Genomic DNA, 21,627 nt, shown 5'->3' on the forward strand with positions numbered 1-21,627 from the left:
ATTAGGGGATGTGCAAAAAACAAAACACAGTATGGATTATATCTGTAATGTGCAGTGATACTCCAATACTCCAAGGTGTTTGTGTAACATGGTTGTTGTTGATTAATGATGAGGCCAGATGCAGAAGATAAAGCAGGGTTCTGGTCCTGATCAGAGTCCATCTCTGAAGTATAAAAGATGCTGCATCTATTATATCTATCATATTTTTGGATTTTAAATCCAGATCATTGACCAGATGTGACAAGCGACAAATTCCAATATCCAGTGAATGCTCTTCCTTCTTGTCACTGTCACTTTTCATTTAAACTATGTAATATATTTCTAAATCTGTAATTGGTAACTCACCGTGAGGACAAGGAAAATGCATTATAGTCATGGCCCTGAGTCAGCATTTATTCCAATAGTTGAGGCTACAGTTGTTGTTTTCCATAAAGAAGTGTGCGCATCACTTTATTAATTTGTGTTTGATGGAAGCAAACTGTAGATCTGTCCAGTTGTCTACAGTAAATGCTGTAACCACTGGATATCCTTGGCACATGTATCTTAACACCACAGTGCATTATGAGGCCCATTAGTGCGGCCTAATGGAAATAGCAGAGACAAGTCTAGACAGAGTCAAACCGCAGAGCAGAGGTCAGCCGGTGCTTCGTCTCCAGTGCTGGACATATGTGGTATAGTGTGAAGAAACTGTCAGTGATTTTACTGGACTGCTTTTATCTAGATAGAGTTGATTTGGCCTTTTGAACCAACTCTTGCATAAAGACTTTCAGCCACTGATGACCTGCACCCGGAATTCACCTCGTGCAAAATGCTGGAAGCTAAGTGATTTGTCACTTTGTCACTGTAGAGTCTTGTCTAAAGAACTGCTTTTCTATTTTCCCTTCTCACTGTTGTTGAAGGGGTTTTCACACTTCAGGTTTAAATATCAAACTTCAATTTGTTAACATGAGGGTGGTGAATGAATGAGAGTTTGCAAAAGTCTTTTCAATATAGACCTACATACAGTAATTATGTTCTGACTTAGCCTATTGACTGTGTTCAGTTTGGACTCGGTAGTTTCATTTAGCAAGAACTGTGATTGGATTTTCTTTATTTTCCCATTTCTCCTCTAAATTTCAATCTCTGCCCTAATAAAACACTTGAATTGTCATTGATATTGAACAGCACAGATCTAGGTGTTACAGTGTACTCTGCTTTCTCGAAAAGCTGCATCTGCACTTTCCATTTTTTACATCAATAAAGCTAAATCCTGTGATTTGCGTCATTCACATGTCCCTAGACAAAAGAGAATATTCTGGCAACCTCAAAAAAGCGTTCAAGGACTCAAGGGGATTGAACAGGCGAAGAATTTTCAAGGTTAGAAAGAACTGCTGAATAAAAAAACTGACTTGAAGTAATTACTTATTAATTAAACAAAAGACGAAGATGGCATCTTTTTTGCCAGACTGCTGCTGTGTCATTCAAGATATCTACAATGCTTAATAATTGAGCGCTGTGCGAGCAACAGAAGGCAATCTTAAATGATGCATTTGTCATAAAGAAAAGCCACTTGTCATTTTTAGAAACAGGATATCATAATGCAAGTTTTCAATGCCTATAACCTTGAGTTCCATATCAATGCAGCATTCATATATTGTGGCATTACTATCATGAATAGAAGCGTTCAATACGATCTTTAACACAGAAAACTCCATCATAATTATATTCACCAAATGTTCACTGTCAGGGCAGAGGTAGAGCAGGTCATCCACTGTTCAGAAGGTCTAGTAGTCTATGTGTCCATGGGCAAAATACTCAACCCCAAACTGCCCCTGATGGCTGTGTCATCTGTTATCATTGGTGTGATGTATGGATGTGGTAGTGTATAAGTGAATGTGGTTTTTGTCTAGTGCTTTGCATGGCCAGTAAGACTTGACTCCTACACAAGTGCAGCCCAATCAATTTCAAATGTAAATTGAAATGTGCCAGGCAGTGACGTGATCACCACTTGCACTGTTGCTCTGAAAGTTTGTATGTTTTTAAAGGAAATAAATTGAGGTCGACTAACTTTTGTTCGTGATGCTTTGATGTTGAAGTGCTGCTTCTCATGGGCCTCAGTTCAACCTTGAATATTGTCCCAGTCTACAGTGAAATATAAAACAGTTGTGATGTTCAGACAATACAAAACCCTGCTGTCAAGGTTAAATAGGTTTGTTCAGTGGCATGTGTCTGAACAAACACAGCCTTCTGCCACAATGGCTCGAAATAGCCTAAATGATTAATAATAATAATTAAGCTGAGATGCAAGAGAGTTTAGAAGACAAAGGGGTTTGGAGCCCTTTGTTTTCTCTACTGATTGTCTCTGTTTTCAAATCCCACTTCCAAACACAACTCTTCAAAACTTCCTTCTGTCTTTAACCCCAGTACTGTACATCACAATTATTTTATGCAATTATGCAATAATTAATCCAGAATTATATGCCCTGTATTTAATCATTCTGTATTTTATGTATTGTACAAGCACTTATTAATTGTAATAAAAATGATCATATAATATTATTAGAGTATCCACTGTATCTGTACCACAGGTGTAGTAATCTTGTAAATTCATGACATTGAATTTAATTACTGTGGTCCACTTAGCCTGAGGTATCTAAACAAATATTGGATAAATTGTTCAAAAACCATGGATTTGTACGAACATCCAAGGTCCTCAAGAGGACGAAGCCTATACTGCCACTGGCGATCCGCTTGCTTCAAGCCAAGCACCAGTATGAGGTTGACATATTAAAGCATTTGAACTGGTGATAAAAGTCGTTTTCAAGCTTTACCATCTGAACTCTGCATGTGGATGCTCAGATCACAGGTTTTAGTTTTCTTCTGATCTTCAACAGGTGTTCAATGTTCCCATCTCCCCTCATAAGACTCATGGGATCTGCTGCAGAGATGTTGTGCTGGATGAAGCTCAAAAGGCCCTCGTCGAACCTCACAAGCTCTTTGACAACAGCTGTCAGCTGAGTGTTTTTCAGCAGGTACATTTGTCATACAACCATGTAACCCTTCAGAGCTGCCGAAGACATATACTGTAGTGCTGCATTTGATCTGACTGTGTGTCCATTATCGAGTGCACAATCAAAATCACACAGTTAAAACAGCATGAACGAAGAAAAAATACAGTAGCTGTGAACTGTGAGTTCTTTTTCCCCTGGGCAGCTGCCACTGAGGACCAGTGGATGGTGACTGATCTATAGAGACAGTTTAAATTTGATATCCATCCACATCACTGAGCCTCGACTGAGATCACATATCTTGCTCTATCCAATTTCTCCTTTTATTTAAAAAAGAAACCATAATCACATAGCCTACTTTGTTTTATGCTAATGTGCATTTTATTTTAAAATTTAAAAACATAATTTTTTTGTGTTTTTGACCAGCTTGACATTCGTGCAGCTTGCTGCTGCAGCTGAGATCCAGATGGTGATTGGATGGTAAAATTTTCACATCTTCAATCCTCTTGTATCAGATGTGCAGATTTTTTTGACAGGGAGGCCTGTGCCCGTATTTACTCATGGCTCATACATACTACAGTATGCGCACAAACATGCCCCTTGTATAAACTAACCCCAATGGTCACCACATCAGACAACCTTATGCCATTTTGCTCATCAGTAATTATTCTTCTTGCCTTGTAATATTGTTTCCTTAATATTAATGTTAATGTATAATGTCTTTCTCTTGTAAACAAAGAATGATTAAAAATATGTATGAAAACCAATAAAATGAATTGCACAGATAGATCCATGACATGTCACCAGAAGCCGATACAATAAACAACAGGGTAAATCAGACACACTTATTAATAGCTGGGGCCAGAGAAATTAATGAGGTTTGTGATGATGACTGTGTGCTCCAGAGAGACAGGATGTTATTTTATGTAATCTTATACAGGCTAAAGGCTTCCTTTGGAGAGGCCTGGCACTGGATCTGGAAACAATGTCAGTAACGTAATTTCCAACTGCACCTTTAATATTCTTTTAGCACTTTTTCAGTTGAAGCAATCACACATGTTGTCAGGCATAGGCCTACTATTTTGTTTACCATTGTGGAAAAATCTAATTGATGAAAATAAGAAGCCATTTACCTGATGAATCAATAACTAAAATATGAACAGTTTGTCCTGTTCAGGATTAGATAGGCTACACATTGATCAGCTGAGACTAATTTCTAGATTTTAAAGGTAGATCATAGAAATACATGGAGCTTATAATATGAAATTGTGGTTTTGGAAAAATTAGCCAGACCCTAAAGGGAGGTAAGGGGTCACTGCTGTCTATTTATTCACCAACACCGCCGCCGTGTGGTCGGCCTCAGTACTGTATTTAATGCGAGCCTAGGAACCTTTGCACCAACCACCGGTGTTTCCCCTCGGACTGTAATTCCTGTTGAAGATATAAGTGTCTACAGCGCCGCCTTTAGTAACGTATGAAGCGTTTGTGAAGGTGGGATTCCTTTGAAACGTAAAAAACACAGGTAGTAGACTTTATTTTATAAGCTCGACATAAACCTGTCTGCCATGTTCTTGTTTTTGTTGTTGTTGCAGTTGTCGTCGTGCTAACTTTTTCATGTACGCCACAGAGTCTGGCAGCGGTGGGTTGGTGCAACACTGAAGAGTGGAGACGTCGTTAATCCAGGCTCCTCTGGTGTGTAAGTACATACTGACAACAATATCCAACCTGTATTAACCAAAGACTTATAAAACATGGCTGCTCTGCGTGATAAACAGTGTTTTCCCTCTCTCTCTCTCTCTCTTTAAAATGTGACTTTACAGCTTCAGCAGTTTGACCACAGACTGGACAGGTGTGTGAAGGTGACAGACTATGAGCAAAGAGTCCAGGATGAGGGCAACAATAAACCAGAAGCTGACGGAGATGGGAGAACGAGAGAGGTGAGAAATAACACCACACAGGTGATTTAATACACATTATTACAACGATAAAGCAGTGTTAACCCAATATGTTATCCTGTGACCTCCATTCCAGCTACCAGTAACATAATAGTATCATGTTTTGGCATAGTTTTCAAACACTTTATGTCATGAAATATATTAAATGCAAATATGTTATCAAATGTGGCTTGATAACTGCTGGATTTAACTTGCACCATTATGTTATCTGTGTTTGTGACACCATTTGTATAAGTAAACACATGCTCTGTAATTTGCCTAATTGCCTTGACAACACAGTCATAAACTATTCTCCAGCAAGTGGTGATTGGTTGTAAAATGTTGCCAACCAAATAGTCCAACTGATGTGGCTAATGATCCAAAGATATTGCCTGCTGGAATATTAATAACTGGACTAGCAGAAAGCAGACACATGCCTACTGTATATTTATCAGCCTAGTAACTAATTTACCACATGGTATTAATACTGAACAGAAAAAAGCTGCTTCATACTTAGGGGAAGAAATGATGAATTATACTCTGTCAAACATGATTTATTTTCTTTAGCATACACCGCGATATCACCAGTGGCCTGTGGACCAAATCTGCTCCTCCTTAGAAATATTTGATCCTCTGATTCATGTTACAAAATAACAATGTGAACACAAGGCTCTAAATCCCACTAATAGTTAACCTACTATAGATGTAAAACATTAATACTGTCCCACATGTAAAGAGAGGGATGCAAACCAGGGTGCCTAGTTCTGCATTGAGCTTTTTAAATAGCACATGGTGCTGAAATAGATTCTGTTGCATTTACACGTAACTGAAATGAAACAGCTTTAGCCTATTGAATTGTGTTAGATTTCTTTCATTCATCAAAGTAGTCATCTGTGCAATGCATGTGTGTAAATGAAATGAACAACACACACAAAGACATGGAGGTCTGCATTTCCACTGCAGCTGTATAAAGAAACGTTGCCCAACAATCAACACTGCTGAAAAAATCTGGCCAGTGTTTGAAACTAGAAGTTGACCACATGTATTGATATAACTCAAGCGAGAGAGACAGACACTTTTAGTCAGACCGCTATTAGAAATGCTGCAGTCAAAACAGTGGTGCTGCCAACTGTTATTAATAATTTACTTTGCAGTGGGCAGAAATGCGCTTGGCCATGCTCTCATATTCCTTTGCATCTTATTGACAGACTGAAGGAGCTGCTGAGAGCTAAGCTCACAGAGTGTGGATGGAAGGACCAGATGAAAGCTCACTGCAAAGGTACAACTACAGTACTACTGTTAAAAGACATAGCAGATTTTTAAACATTGTTAATATGTAATATAATGTGTTATATAATAATGTTTGCAGAAGTAATCAAAGATAAAGGCCTGGAGCACGTCACTGTGGAGGACCTGGTGGTAGAGATTACTCCAAAAGGAAGAGGTGCAGTACTGCAACTTGAATTATAACATTTAACTGATACCACAGCAGATGCAACATCAAACAATCAGTATTGAGATCACTAATTGGCACTGTGCTAGTCTTTCTGCTACCCACACTTCTTGATGTGAACTCACAAGATGTTTCCACTATGAAATCTATGAGGCACAGATACATACTGTACAGTAATTTATTCCACTACTTCCATTGTACTGTGTCTGTGTGAAAGAATAAGGCCCTAATCATATATTTCTTCTTCTCTTGCAGCCTTGGTGCCAGATAGCGTCAAGAAAGAGCTTCTCCAGAGGATAAGAGCCTTTTTAGCCCAGCATGCCACATAATTAAGTTCTTTTCAGGTCCTGAAACACACACACACACAACTATTTGGTTGTTTATTTTTACCTGTGACTACAGTTACCAGATATTTGTAAATGCGCTTGCACATTCAGTTGAACTTTGTATATGAAAAATAAAATTTTTGGTACATGGGATTTGAGTGGACAGAGTAATTCAAAGTCAAATTCAAAATAAGGTTGTCAGAATAACATGAGAGGAGTTAAAAGAGACATGATGAAGTGATATAGATTTTATTTATTCTAGAGTTCTTGTTTCAAAACGGGCCTGTGTTACTGAATTATTCATTATTACAAGTGGTTACCAACTGTATGTTTACATTTGGTATTACAGAGATTCAACCCTTTCAAGTAAACACTAACCACTGATGGTAGCTCAAGTTGATTCATAAAATATTCTGTCCTCTTTATTTTTTCACATTTTATTGTTTCAATCTCATGCCAAAACTATTGAAATCTGTTTTTTGACATCAGTGTACACTCCACAATTTTGTTATACAGTATGACACTTGAAAATGTAGCTGAGAGAAAGCTGAACTTATTGAATACGTTGTATGTCCAGGACCATGTAGTTTCCAGTAGGAAGAACTAACATAAAAGTAGCACCACATTGAAATAATCCACTAAAGGTGAAAGCATTAAAATAAGTAGAGGTGTGTAAGTAATAACTGCAAAATATATTGAAAGTCATAAAACTAAATTTATTCAATTCACAATATGGCCCCAACAAGTTTATCACTGGAGTTTTCCTGATGTAATAATGTGTAAGCAGTGTTTTTACTGTTGTTGGGTGAGGTGGAACTCAGTGTTAAAAATTGAGAAGCCTACCGGTACTTGCAAAGCAATGCAGAGCAGATGTATAAAACAGCATATCTGCGCCATCAAAAAAAAGGCAAAAAAAAAAGAAGAAAAGACTTGACAAATGAGAGAGTCTAAAATAATTGACGAGGAAAATCGTGGTTGCCGCGGCAACGCAAATCAACCCCAGCTGGTGACGTAAATTAACATTACCCTTCGATTAAATGAACTTAAATCCATGGAACTATGATTCTCTAATGACAAGCTGGCGCTGCGTTTTACTTTCCCAGAAAAACAGAGCGATCCAGGCGAGAGAGGAGGGGAACTGCGAGAAGGAAATCATGAAAAGATAAACAGGAGTGACCCTGTTCACAGGCAGAGGTGGATGCACCAGGGGACAAACTGCCTTCTCCGAAACTGCTTGTCAGGTTGTTTCAAGGTCCTCGGTGCGTAGTGCATGAAATGAACAAGTGCACACAAGTACTCCAGTGAATGAGTCAGTGGGTTGACAAGTGCAGAAAACAGAAGTGACGTGAGCGTGACGAGATAGTCTGAGAAAGTTCAATTCAAACAATTTGCAGCTTGTGCTTCTTCTTCAGGTCGGGTCAATAAAAGCCAGGACTATTACAGGAATGTTTGGCCCCTGAAGGAATCCTTGTTTCACTTTTTTTTCCATCCACAACCTGAACCACATCATTTTGTTTTGTTGAAAAGGTCTCTATAGTTACGCACGCACAATGCCTAATTGGTCATGGATAACATTTGCAGAGGCCATGAACCCAAAACAACGCACCCCTCGGCACGAGTAGCACATTAGTGGGTAGTGAGTGAGTCGGCGCTGGTCACCCACCCGAGGCAGAGTGTGTGTTTTCTTAGCCGAAGGACCTGCTGTGACATCAGCCCAGGTGACAACATGCTGATATACAGCGCTGTTGTGGAGGCCAGATGTAACGCACCCTTCCAGCCCTGCACACACGCTCCCTTAATGGCCTACATCAATCCCCATGTTATCAGCAAGATCTCTCAGGGCCCCCGCGTATAAAAGGCGGTTCTGCACACTGCAGCTCACCGCAGACCAGCACTGGATAGAATTACCAGTGATGCAATTTATTATCATACAGATTTTTATTTACTTTCTCACTCTCCGTTCTCAGCTTTTCTCCATCACTCAGGACCTATACAGCTTTGCCGAGGAGCTTTACAGTAACCAGATGACTGTGCACATCATAAAAAACTAGAAAACTAAGAGTTGGGCAAATGAAAGGAAAATGTGATTAAAAAAAGAAGAAAAAACAACTCTCCTGCCCTTTGACTCTGGGTTGCACATTCAAATTGACCTAAAAAAACCTGTTTTGTGACCACAGCAGCGGCCTATACTGTAGCAAGTAAGCACACATTGTAGTATCCAGTGATGCAGCCGCTGAATGAACCACATTAAGTCTATATACCAATGACAAAGGGCAAATGCACCCTGATTTCATCGGCCAGTATCAAAGTTGACAACATGCTGTGTCTGAGCAGCACTTAATGATAGTTAAAGGGAAAAAGACAAACATGACGTGTGTGTGTCTACGTGTGTGTCTCCATGCGCTCTAGTGCGTGTGTGTAGGTAAGTGTGTGCAGATATGTTCACCACCCCTGGAATCGGATCACTGCAGCATGATAGCAGCTGTGTCAATAGGCGACGGAGCCAAAAGCGTGGTCCTGTATTCTGAGTCCCATAGGTGCTCCGCAGTCCTTCTCTCTTTGGCAACATCCAAAGACCATAAACACCTCCCTTACTGTACAAACAAGAGAAGAAAAGGCTGGAACCAGATGGCAGAAACATGTTCATATTATAAACAAATGTTGGGAAATGATGATGTTATAGCATATTGCCTTATTTGGGATCACAGTGCACCTGCTTCAAGGGATAAGTGCTTCAGAGGCGTTCGTGAAATATTGCATCTCAAGCCACAGGTCATATAACATGGGTAGATGAATATCTACATGTTTACAACAGTATATCTGACATCTCTTATTTATAGGACACAGCTATAGGCTTTTGTGTATCATATATCTTTCCGCTATCTTTTTTTAATAAAGGAAAGGGCAAAGACATTGCATAAGCAGACAAAGGGTCAAAGAGGGTGTTTCAAAGCAAAAAAAGGGGGCCATGTGCTCCTACAAATTCCCAAGACCCGGTGTGCAGTTGGCCCTCTTTACTGTCAACATGTGTGAATGCCATGCTCGATAAATTTCTCTTTGAATTCCCTCACTAGAATTTATGAGACGTGCAACATGGGGTTGCAACTCTTTTGAAGCCGACACACTTGCAGCATTCAATGCCGTTTACATTCTCATTTCGAGGGAGGAAAAAAAAAACAGGAATAGGTTGGCACGTAGCATCCTGCAGTGTTTTAAATGTATTTACACTCTGTTGTGTCTCCTGGGAACTGTTTTCTACACACTAATGAGGCTGAGGAGTAAGTTTCATTCTGTTATTCCTGGCATGGACGCACCAGTCGCAGGCATACCACTCACACTCTTTTTTTTTTCTTTCTTTCCCCCGTCCCTTTTCCCTCTCGGTAGCCCAGTGCAAATAATAAATAAGAGGAAATACATCATCCCTTTTTCAATCTGAGAGCCAAGAGCAGGTCTGCCAAAGTTAACACAAAGCAATCTTAGGTAATGATCAGCAAATGTGTATAAAGTTTCATAGAGCATGACTTCACATAATTCTTGTTTAGATCATGTTGGCTGGTTCAGTCTCAACTGTGATGCTGCTGCAGTAGAAACCACACATTCATACACACACATACACACAGACACGCACACACTTTCCCTCCTGAAGCTCGTTTGTATCACACTTTAAAGCAGCACTCCTGTTTTATAAGTTTCTGTAATTGATTTGATACTGTGCAACACTGTGGCAAGGATTAGCTACCAGTCATAAATTGTGGAATTTTAACAGAGGCTTTATGACACGCTCGTTCATTCTGCAAATATGTGTCAGATTTTCCAGTCATTTACACACCTCGGTGGTACACAGATACCAAACATTTTATCATGGGTCAATTGATGAAAATTATTTGCTCAATGTATTAAAAAACAAAACAAAAAAAACTTCATTGAGTTGTTTTAGTGCTCTACCTACAGCACAGCCAGTGTGCAGATGGAGAGCCGGGGGGTCTCTATGCAACAACACAGAGGAAAGAAGCGAAACACAATCCAGACATTGTTTACCCTGTTTCTGATGTAAAGGCCACTTACTGTCGTGTCCAATCCCTAACCCTTAATTTGCTGCCATAGCCTTTGAAGTGTGTGCATATTTCTGTTTCCTGACACTACCTTTCCTCTCCCTCTCCCTCTCCTTCTCTCTCTCTCTCTCCTCCGAGCCCTCGTAGTTGATATTGCAACTGGATAGGCCATGTTTCCATGTAGGGGCTCTTTTTTTTTTAGGCCTGCTCTGATGATAGAAAACACAAGTGGGGAAGGGGAAAAGGAGTGCTGGGCGCACAGATCCACAGAGAGGCCCCAGCCCCAGCCCCAGCTCCAGCCCAGACAACGCTGCAGGGGATTAGAGCACACCCTGGCAGCAGAATGGTTTCACTTAAGAATTTCAGTAATCACTTTTAGGAGTGTAATATATAGCTGACCTTCGGCAGCGCCACACGACCCCCCGCTCCCCCAGCCATTTGATCAAAGGAAGCGGCAGTGGCTGTGCAAACAGGCGCTATCAGTGGACTCCAATGGATTTACTGCCTGCTTCTTCTCTCTTGTCTCCCCTGAGTCGTGTGCTGATACACACAGAAACCCAGTTTCATCTTACAGAACCTATTTTTCTCCTAGTACTAATTTACGGGCCAGATCATGACTTGAGGGAACTTAAAGGAGAAGGAGGGGGAGGACGAGGAGGAGGAGGAGGAGGGGGCTCGGGAGGCCTAAGGGAAGGGGAGAGAGTGGAGGTGGGAGCAGCTCGGGGCCCTTATCCACTGCCTGCTGACTGGGCCGAGTGGAGCGGTTCTCATCATCCTGGGAAAAGCCCAGTAGGTGCTCTCTTCTCAGCTGGAGCAGCCAAACACCGTGGCCTGTGCTCCGGCAACAATAACAGCAGCCAGAAAAGGACAGAGGGCCGGCCCAGTAGGGTTTATATAGTGCCCTAAATCACAGGATGCTCCGACAAAGAAGTGGGGAGAGAGGATGTGGGTATCATAGCAACTATTAATAACCCCAGCAGTGGTGTGAACACAGCCGAGATGCCTCTAAGTCGCTCTAATGCTGTAGTTTAATAATATTTCCTCATTTTTTTTAGATTACGCTTGTGTTTACACGTTAATATGCCAACTCATACTGCCCAAGTTTGGTATTTTAATAGACTATTTTATTGTTTCGCATAACATAACATTCTCATCAATTGTAAACTGACAATTACTGTAAACATTCCTCAATGAGAAGCAGACTATTAGGAAACAATGTCAACATGTTGACCTTTATGCTTTTATAGGGAAAATGTCTTTCAATTTGTAATTTGTGACTCATATGTTCTGCTGTAATTTCATGCACTTGTTAAAATGTTTTTTTTCTCTTAGCACCCATGCAAAACTGCTTGTTTTTTTTTTGTTTTTTTTAGTTTGACGGTAAAACAACTCCCACGCTCCCCTCAAAAAATGATCTATTTGTTGTGTTGTGTGTATATATTAGCATCAATGCCAGTAAAAGCAGTTGGATGTTGTGGTTTGCAGAGCAGGGAGTACCGCGTGCGTCCAGTTGAGGGCGTCAAAGAACAGATGACGGAGGAGCAGGAGGAGATACAGTAGGTCATTCAAACTGCTGACTACTTATACCTCATTTAGAAAATTTCCCATATAAAACTGGAAATATATATTTGGGAAATAAGTTACTTCAACTGTGTCCTTTATGTGCTTTACTCCAGACTCCAGGAGATATTATAAATTGGCTCTTTGGCTGCATTGCTATGATTTCAATTTACAGGGGCATAAACACATTGATTCAAAGGGGAATTGATTGCTAACGGTGAAAAAGACATAATCTCTTCGGTAGGCACGTCAGGGAGTGTTTATGTGACTCAGTTGATGACAATGCGTGCCGTGTCATTAAATGACTGCAGGAAGTCCTGTGCTTTTATGAGCTTCTTAGACAAGCTTGGAGTGGGAGAAGAAAAAAAACTGAAAAAAATGTTTCCTGATTGGAGCATGTGAGAGCAACTCACCACATGTTCTGTCTGTCCCAGAAACAACAGGGAAGGACTCAAACAAAACCTGCCATGCCCGGGCCCTAAAACGTGGACTTTACCCTGCCTTTAAACTCCAAGGGTCACTGCAGGTCAGAAAAAGATTTCTCTGAGGCTACAAATTACACAAAGAAAAAGGGGTCAACCACCTTCGTCAAGTGCAAAATTGACACAGAAACCACTATGGTAGTTATGTAACCCCCGTATTTGACACGATGCAATGAGGAGGAAGTGGATGTGCCCGACAATCTTCCTGAAATATTCCTGCATTCCCCTCATCAGCTGATAAGGTTCCTTGTTTGGATAGCAAACAGAAGGGGAAAAAAGTACCTGCCATAAATTCTCTACGGGCCTCGGCCATGTATTTTACGGTGTGACACAATTATGGGCCGACTGATAAGACGGATACCTGAGTGCCTGCCATGTCATTACCGCAACACAGCTGGTCAAACTTGATGCTAATTGGTGTTGAGTCAGTTACAGTAAGAAATAATAACTCCTCGGTTGGCTGGGAAGGACTCTGCTCAGACTGTGATAATGCAATTGCCTTATTAGTCTTAAGCTGAGAGCCAGCTACATTAACATGTGGTCAACAGTTGCTTTTGGAAAAACAGGGAGAACTCCGTTGACCCTCATGATTATTGCTAATTTTGCGGAAGAGTGTGCAAACCCTCTGGGTGGGCGAACGAGCTTAAAGATGATTAACAACATGTCTATTTTAATTTGCATCAAGCTATTATAACCATTACATTTGGCTCTGTGAGTTATAATCGTTATCATCCAGCACCATCTCCTTCGCACACATCCTGTTTTTGGCTCTTTGGATCGTGCAGCAGATACGTGCAAGCGAGCAGCCCGGGCTGTGTGTGTGCATGGCATTGGGTGTGTGAATCAGCTGAGGCTCATGTGGCTGGCCTGGCCTTGCTCCCCGCGACCCAGCGGGGCTCAGCCACCAGCTGCCTAGCACCCACTACACATTCCTGCTTTATTCCCAAGCTCGACTCCCTCTGCAACACCGGTCAGGACAAAATGTATACCAGCTGCAACATCATTAAGTAAATGGGATCCTTGCACAGTTTTTTTTTTTTAAAGCACCGTATTGAAAGGTTAGCCTAATCAGATGTCATTAAAGCATGTGGATGTGCAAACAGGAGCACGAATGAGCATATAGAAATGACTTCTGACTCACACAGCAGACTGCATGTAATCGCTGTGCACTTACTATTATTTTGTGGCCATGAAAGCATTGAACTACTGCTTCATTGAGTTTGAACTCTGCAGTGATGCTTGAAGGTTTGTGTCAGAAATCCCTTCTCAGCTTCACTGTCTGCAACGGTATGAAGCACATTGAGCTGCATTATGGAGCCACAAGGTGCAGCATAAATCAGATTTATTATTTTCTATCAGCATTACACACACATCTACTCTACCCTACAGACTTAGCCTCTGGAGTCACACATGCACACACACACACCAATATTTGCATACCCAGACCCCGCATACAAAAGTGTCCACATTCACTACTAGCTATCAGACACACTGCCAGACACACACACCCTTCCCTCCAGACTGCCGTCACAGCACTCCAAGCACAGCTGTCAAAACTCAGGGACTTCCAACACAACAATAGTGGGATGGTGTGGGAGGGCCAGAGAAAGATGTTGAGCTGACACATCTGAGCAGCTCAGATGCTCTGGATGGGGATGGGGGGGGGGCTTACACAGGATGGATCCACATTTTCGGAATCGCTTCTCCTTTTTTTCCTGTCACTCTTTCCTGTCATTCATATTATTCACTTTCTATTCCTTCTCTCTTTCTAAAACTCTATCTCCTCTGTCCTCTTTTTACCTCTACCTCTCTCTTTTTTTTCGCTTCAGGCACTGTCTGCTATGTTGTCTCACATCAGCTCTCATAACAGCTCCGGGACGACCTCCCTCAACATCACGCCTCACATGTGAGTCCACACGTCCAAGAGGAGTAATAACACTGAAATCCTCCAAATCAGGTCATGTCAAATTAAGCGAGGTATTTCAGGAGCCCACCCAAGTCTCTGAAGGGGTCAACTCAAAGCTGCTTGAGGCCAGATTTGCATGTCAAAATACACTTGATGATTCAGACTGCATCACAAGTGGGACTGAGACCCGGTTCTCTAAAGTGTCTCATGGTCTGTGAGATGCTGTAGATTTGGCTTGTTTGCGTGAAGTCAGGTGTGGACACGGGTCAGAACTCCTGTTGGCACGCAGACATTGGCAAATCAAAACTTCTGACTTAATTGCAACAAGCAAGTGCTCCTCGGGTGAACTGGCTGCAATAATATTTTTTCACCATTTCCATTCCAAATCCCTGGTAAGAAGAACATGTTCAGCTCTGAGGGGTTTGCTTGTATTTAAACTTGCTACATTTTGACACAAAAGTCATGTCAGTGTTTCCTGGTGTTGATTTAAATAGAAAAATGTTCTCCACGCAGTGATGGATTACACTTACACACCTGAAGCTGAGCACAGGTTGCAGCAAACAGGTTCACAATTGAAAGATTAGCAGACTTTATGGGCTCTATTAATGGAAACAGAACCTATAGGAAACTATTTTGAGGCCAAAGAGATCACTTTTATCACGGTGTTATCTCTGATAACAAAGAGATGTGTTACACACTGATAAGGTTTGGACCTTGCTTTGACTTATAATCACTTGGCAACTCAACAGGCATTCCTGAGAAGTCACACTACCCCAGTGATTTATTGCCAGGATGTGGCTGTATGGCGAGAGTGTGTAGGCTCCAGGTTGAAGTAGCTGGTGGCACGGTAGGTCAGTGAGATAGCTCAGCTACACAGCAGTCTGGGATTCATTCAGGAGAGCTCCCATGGGGCCTGTTGCCTGGAAAGAGGCAGTAAATATCCATTTAAAGGGCTTTGTTTTGCTGATGTTGTGTAACATCTTTTCAGGAAATTTGAGCTAAGACACTGGGTCATTCGTTGGAGCACGGACACAACCACAGCTAATTTTCTCAGAATTGTAAGAAGAAGAAAAAAACAAAGTAGATGTTTTCTATGTAAAATGGAAAAAAAATGAATTATGCTTCAATTCATCATTATGCAACAACATATTTTATTGACAACAAGTCTTTCCACAAATTCCCTTATGAAACCATCTGTATGATAAGTTCAACATTTACTGTTATTTCAGCTCTGTTTTGGTCTCCACCAACTCATGAGAAAATATATGTTTCTTAATTGGCTAAAAGAATTGCAGATAGACACAGCTAGTCACCTACTTTGTGAAGATGTTCTTTGGTTTATCAAAGCATTTTATAGGAGCAATCAGAGACAATCAATTTGTGGACATAAAAACAAAACACTGAGCTGAAAGATGCTAAAATGCTACACAGCTGCAAAAATAAAAGTTAGGTTATATCAGTATTTTTTGGATAAAATGATGAAAGTTGAAAAGCTGACTCCCTGACCCCTGCACAAACATTATTTCAAAATGATTGTCCAAACATCCAGTCTGGTATTGACCCTTTAATACACATACGTACAGATCTCTGCGTCAGGAGGAGCTTGGTGTCTTGCTGAAAGAGGCATGTATTTAGTAGCAATAGAGTCAGAACTCCCATTGTGACGCCCATGTGATATCACTGGCAAGGGCGTCTTCTAAAGAGGGTGACAGGTCCCAGCACACAATCATTATTGAAATGCAGAGGAGAAACATATTGTCCCCATGGAGGAGAAAACTGCATAGTCAGGCCATGACCCTCAACAGGTTCATCACTATACAAGTGATCCAAGACAGATTTTATCCACTGTTTATATAAGAAAATATTGACTCATGTAGCTGTGAATTGTGGTTTCACTTCTCCAAAGTAACAAATCAAAAAATAAAGGATCAGTCAAAGCTAGTATCAACACAATGAGATCTCTACTGTTCAGAACCACAACTTGCTGCTGTTGATACTCGAGATGAAACATGCCCTCTTCTCATCCTCCTTCCCTCCACCACAGTAAAATAAAACAAACACACCCTAAACTCATCTGCATGCTCTATCTGAGGTGATGTATACAGTTCCTCAGCAGCCGAATGAGATGCCAAACACTACTCAAGTGCAAGGAAATGGTGTGGTTTCACAATTCCTAGATTAGGACTGAAATCTGCAGTTCCCCCCACCACTTTAAGTGGCTGTGGTGCACACACAAACCCACTGAGACCATAGAAACATACACAGTGGTTTAGTGTTGGGCTCTGGCCAAGATAAATGACTGCTTCAGGTGAAAACAAACCATGGCCCCAGCAGATTTTCTTTTTCCCCATTTGCAAGTTTTGGGGCGACTTCTCTTTGTGTGTCAACTGTTCTTACACATATGCTCTGCTTTGGCTCCTCCACCCTCTAACACTCTTTGGGCTTGTGAATTATTCAGGATGAGGAATTAAAGTCGAAATGCTGCTCTGCAGACAGAAGTGCTGCACATGTGCTCAGGACTTAAGGTGGACCGACCCTCTTCAAATCCATTACAGAAGATATTTGTGACACAGAGTTTAGGAAAATAAGAGGAATGGGTGGAGGGTTTGTCTTCCATGAAGCATGATCTTGAGAGTGGGAGAAGGACAGTTTCACATATTACAGGCACATGCATTATAGACAGAGAGAGAGAGAGAGAGAACACCCTGAGGTTTATTCATTCACGCTACAGATGACCACAGTAAAAGTTTTGACTATACCCAGAGATGCAGTAAATCCTGCATGGGGATTTGTAGCTCTGCTGTGTCATCGGGTCATTTACCTGAATGTAGTTCCATAATGTTTCTGAGCCTTTAGTGAATATTATGGGCTATTGTAACTGTGGCGCTCAAGATAATGGCTCATATACAATCATTTCTACTATGCAAAACAGGAGAACCAGATGTTAAAGAGAAGAATTTCAAAGATGTCTGCTGCCTATTACAGTATGACTATTCTATCACACACACACACACACACACACACACACACATACACACATACACCGTTGCCATTTTTTTCTGATTAGTTTAGTTTAATTTGTTTCAAATTAGTTCAGTTTTGTATATATTTAGTTCTAAAAACAAGAGTGGGCCACAATCATGATTAACAATATGAAAACATCCCTCTCCATCAGTGTCTTTGAATGGTCACCTGAGTCCCACCTCAAAGTGTTTGAATGATCACCTGAGTTCCACCTGAGGGAAGTGGGGAAAAGTCTATAGAGGTCCCGAATGGCTTCAATTAAGAGAACAATTGCTTTAGTCACACAATTATGAGCTCAAGGTAACTAAATGCAAAAGGCCCTGAAGGAGCGGAGCTAAAGATCTCTGGCATCCCATACAATGTGGCCCACCCACCCCCTGCTGATCATTACTGGGACCACCAACCGGGAGCAACATTACTGAAGTGAGCAACAACAGAGCAGTGCTGCAGCAGCCATGAGTGATTCAGCTTTAACTGACAACCTAAATGAGTGGGGTGTTACAGGAATGAGCAACAAAGGTCACTGAGTAATGGGATCGCAATTCAACAAAAAATTGATTCACGCAGATTTTTAGTGTCATCTTCAAACGGCACAATTGAGACACATATACAGATTATGTCTTCATTATTATAGTATCTGATAGAAGTAGTTCTTTATACTGTAGGTCCTGCATTCAAAATGATAATTTAAAGTAAAGAAGAGGAGTCAGTATTATACAGTACATTATATTATTTCATGCTTACAATGCATCAATAGACAAGCACAATTTTAAAATGTGGTTATTGTTTGAATAAATTTGATTATAAACATGTTCATTCGGGTCTTATCTATCTCCATTTTGTGTCCTATTTCAAGGTGTGATTTACTTGATCTGCAACAAAACCAATGACTGTTGATGTCAGATAAACAGGTCATAAATGTGAATCTAATGGTGGTAATTGAGAAAATCCTTAGGATAACCAAAGTTATTTGAATGTCTTTTCTACTTAAATTAGTATATCTGTACAAATTTCACAGTCTAAATGGTTTTAATGTTCATTTTAGATAATGGTGATCATCATTTGCATGCGTTTTTTTTTTTCTACCTTGTTATGATATCTGTGCTACTGCTGAAACCAAGGACAAAGCTATGTATATACCTAACAGCTGGAAGATTGATCAGAGTCATTGATGATGGTCCCCTGAGCCAATCCAACACTTTACACTAGAGACAGTATATGGACACCCCACAAGGAGAGACATCCCTATGTTTTCCTCACAGACACTGAGCTGCTCTTATCTGCTGCTCCACTTTAAATGATAGATGCAGGTAAAATCAGGAGATCCATCCCTACTATTCAGAAGAATGCTTTGCAGAAAAAAAAAATAAAACAGGAATCTACAGTGATGTTACTCAGCTATTCTGTGCTACACTGAGCTCATGGAAAAGCCCTAGATGAATGGTCTGATAATCTTTTAAGATATTGGTATGTATACAGTTTGTGGAGAGATTAGCTGTTGAATTAATCATTCGATGTGCTCAAGGTTTGTGAAATCCCTTTCACATGCCAGAGGGTTTCAGGACCGAGGCAACTTGCTCTGACATTCCATAGGCCTCTCCTCCTCCTTCCTTCACTTGTTTGCTGAGTGTGATACATGGCGCTGCAAATGCACATAGATACAGGGTTCATACTTATGCCCTCACAAGTCAATAGGATCTAAATAGGATAAATATGGGATAAAATCAGCAGCCATCTTGGGTACACTGTTTAGATTTGTAACTCAGCAGAGCTGCACACTTCCACTCGGCTCAGGCTTTGCTTTGGCAACAGGATTTCTCCTTGGAGAGGAATGAATGTGCAAATGTGTTACAGGTGGGATTCATTAAACTGAGACCTGGCACATTGGTACTCGCTCTGCACAATTACCATGTTACAAAACCAGGGAGCAGAGAAATGCTAACATACAGCCACTCTGTAGATGAGCATGCTCTTCATGCACAAAGAAAAAAAAAATGGAGATGGAAAAATTGTTACAGAGTACACAAACATATTCTTGCGTACTCTGCATCCACAGCTGAGATTTAAGAGGCTGATTTCATTGCTCTCCACTGAGCTCTTCAAAACAAAATAAACTATTAATGGAGCAGTTTGTGCTTGTGTTATTTCACAGATGAAGAAAGAAAAAGTTCAGATTTCATGAGATCTTTTTTTTTTTTATCACTATTCAGCTTCCACTTCCCTCACTCCTCAGATAAAGCTTTACGCTGTCACTGCTCACTGTTTCTTTGCGTAAATAACAGTCCTTTTAACACGTGTTCCTGGCCTACGATTTACAATGTTTATAACTCCTCCAGCTTATTCTCATCATCTGCATGGTCGTGTTAATGTCACTGTAGTGTTGTTTCAGTTCAGTGAGCTTGTGGTCATACCCACAGAGTTTTCTTAAAGATTATAACGTCCTCCACCCTTCTTCATGTTGCACAGAGACCATTAAAGAACTAAAGGCATTTACAGTGCAGTGATACTGAATATGTAAGAGCTGGGTGGAAACTGAAGGTGTTCAACAGATCCTAATTATCACTGACTACTACAATGTGTGGAATTCATTTGCAGTGTTGGAAGCAATAAAGTCCCAGGTCTTACTGCACTGATGGGAGCTGGCTTGCATAGTTGTGTGCGTTTTGATTTGATTTGAAGCATATTTGAAATTTTCTCTCGCAAACTCTTGAAGTGCCAGCTGTTTTCTGTCTGTCCGCGCATACACTTGTGTTTGCTCTGTAATGTGTGTGAATGTAAATTCACTCAAAAACACAAGGATGTACACTTACATTACACATCAAAGTGAAATAACTCATAAAATAAAACTTTGAATTCATCAATAAACTACAACCAGTAGCGTACACTGACTGAAGTTTACTAAATCAGGTTTCAGGCTATCAAAACTTAGAACGTCTTAAAGGAGCTACAGTATGTGTGTTTTGCTTTATAGCCAGAATTAGCAACAGTTATTTACCAGTCAAGAATGAATAACTTCCTACTTTACCTGAGTTGCCTCCAACGATGAAGAGCAAACTAGCATGCTAACCATTAAGCCCTGGCCTGTCTCATCACTTTCTGATAGCGACTGCAGCTTCCAATTCCCCATGAAGACTTCATCATAGAATATCTTGTCTTGCAAAGAAAATGATGGCCAAAACTCATCAAGTTCGAGAAACCACAAGTGAGAAAACATGTACTGTAAATAGACACCTTGAAAACGTTGGTGATTAGGAATATTTGTAAAAGGTCCAATCAAAAGAAATCACGTACAAACATGAAGTCATTGTAGAACAAATGTTGCATTTTGTAATGGCCAAGTAACATCTCAAACTTAACTGCCAGTCTTTGAAATAATAGAAGTTACTATAGCCTATGAAAATCTATAAATATCTGTTTCAGGTTTAATATTCATGCAGTAGTTGATATGAAACTCTGTCAACATCTGTGTCAATTACACATTATGTTTTGTTATGTTGGGTTTATTGTGTGTCTTTAAAAAAAAATAAAAATAAAGGTTTCATAATTATTAAACAGCATTTGTGGTGATCACTTTAAAGGGGTCATATATTTGCAAGCTATTGCACATTTTGTTAGTTGGTTCACATTACTTAAGTTACACCTGACTGTATATTGTGTCTCAATGTCTACATTTGATCTCTGTGTAGGTTTGTGTGGTGTATATCCACGCAGAAAACATTTCAGTTAATGAGCAGACAAAATCTGAACTGAACTTCAGCTGGTGCAACTTTTCCGTTTGACTTGATTTGAGTGATTGTGACTACATATTGTAAGGCAGTAAATTTAATTACATCATATGATATAAATTCTCTCATGCTGTCTTGATGGTCTCTTTAAAATAAAAGTGTTTATCTTTCTTTAATC

At 40.4% G+C, this 21,627-nt stretch overlaps 1 protein-coding gene across 1 annotated transcript; it reads left to right on the forward strand.

The window, feature by feature from the left end:
- Positions 1-4,839: 4,839 nt before the first annotated feature.
- On the forward strand, positions 4,840-6,853 carry eny2 (ENY2 transcription and export complex 2 subunit). Its single transcript, XM_085803371.1, has 4 exons — positions 4,840-4,924; positions 6,130-6,200; positions 6,291-6,365; positions 6,630-6,853. Exons 1-4 carry the CDS (start codon positions 4,857-4,859, stop codon positions 6,701-6,703), a joined length of 288 nt encoding a protein of 95 aa, XP_085659497.1. The 5' UTR covers positions 4,840-4,856; the 3' UTR covers positions 6,704-6,853.
- Positions 6,854-21,627: the final 14,774 nt, after the last annotated feature.

This window comes from Trachurus japonicus, chromosome 16 (genome assembly GCF_045865225.1).
Source record: "Trachurus japonicus isolate A0001 chromosome 16, Traja_1.0".
Classification (NCBI taxonomy): domain Eukaryota; kingdom Metazoa; phylum Chordata; class Actinopteri; order Carangiformes; family Carangidae; genus Trachurus; species Trachurus japonicus.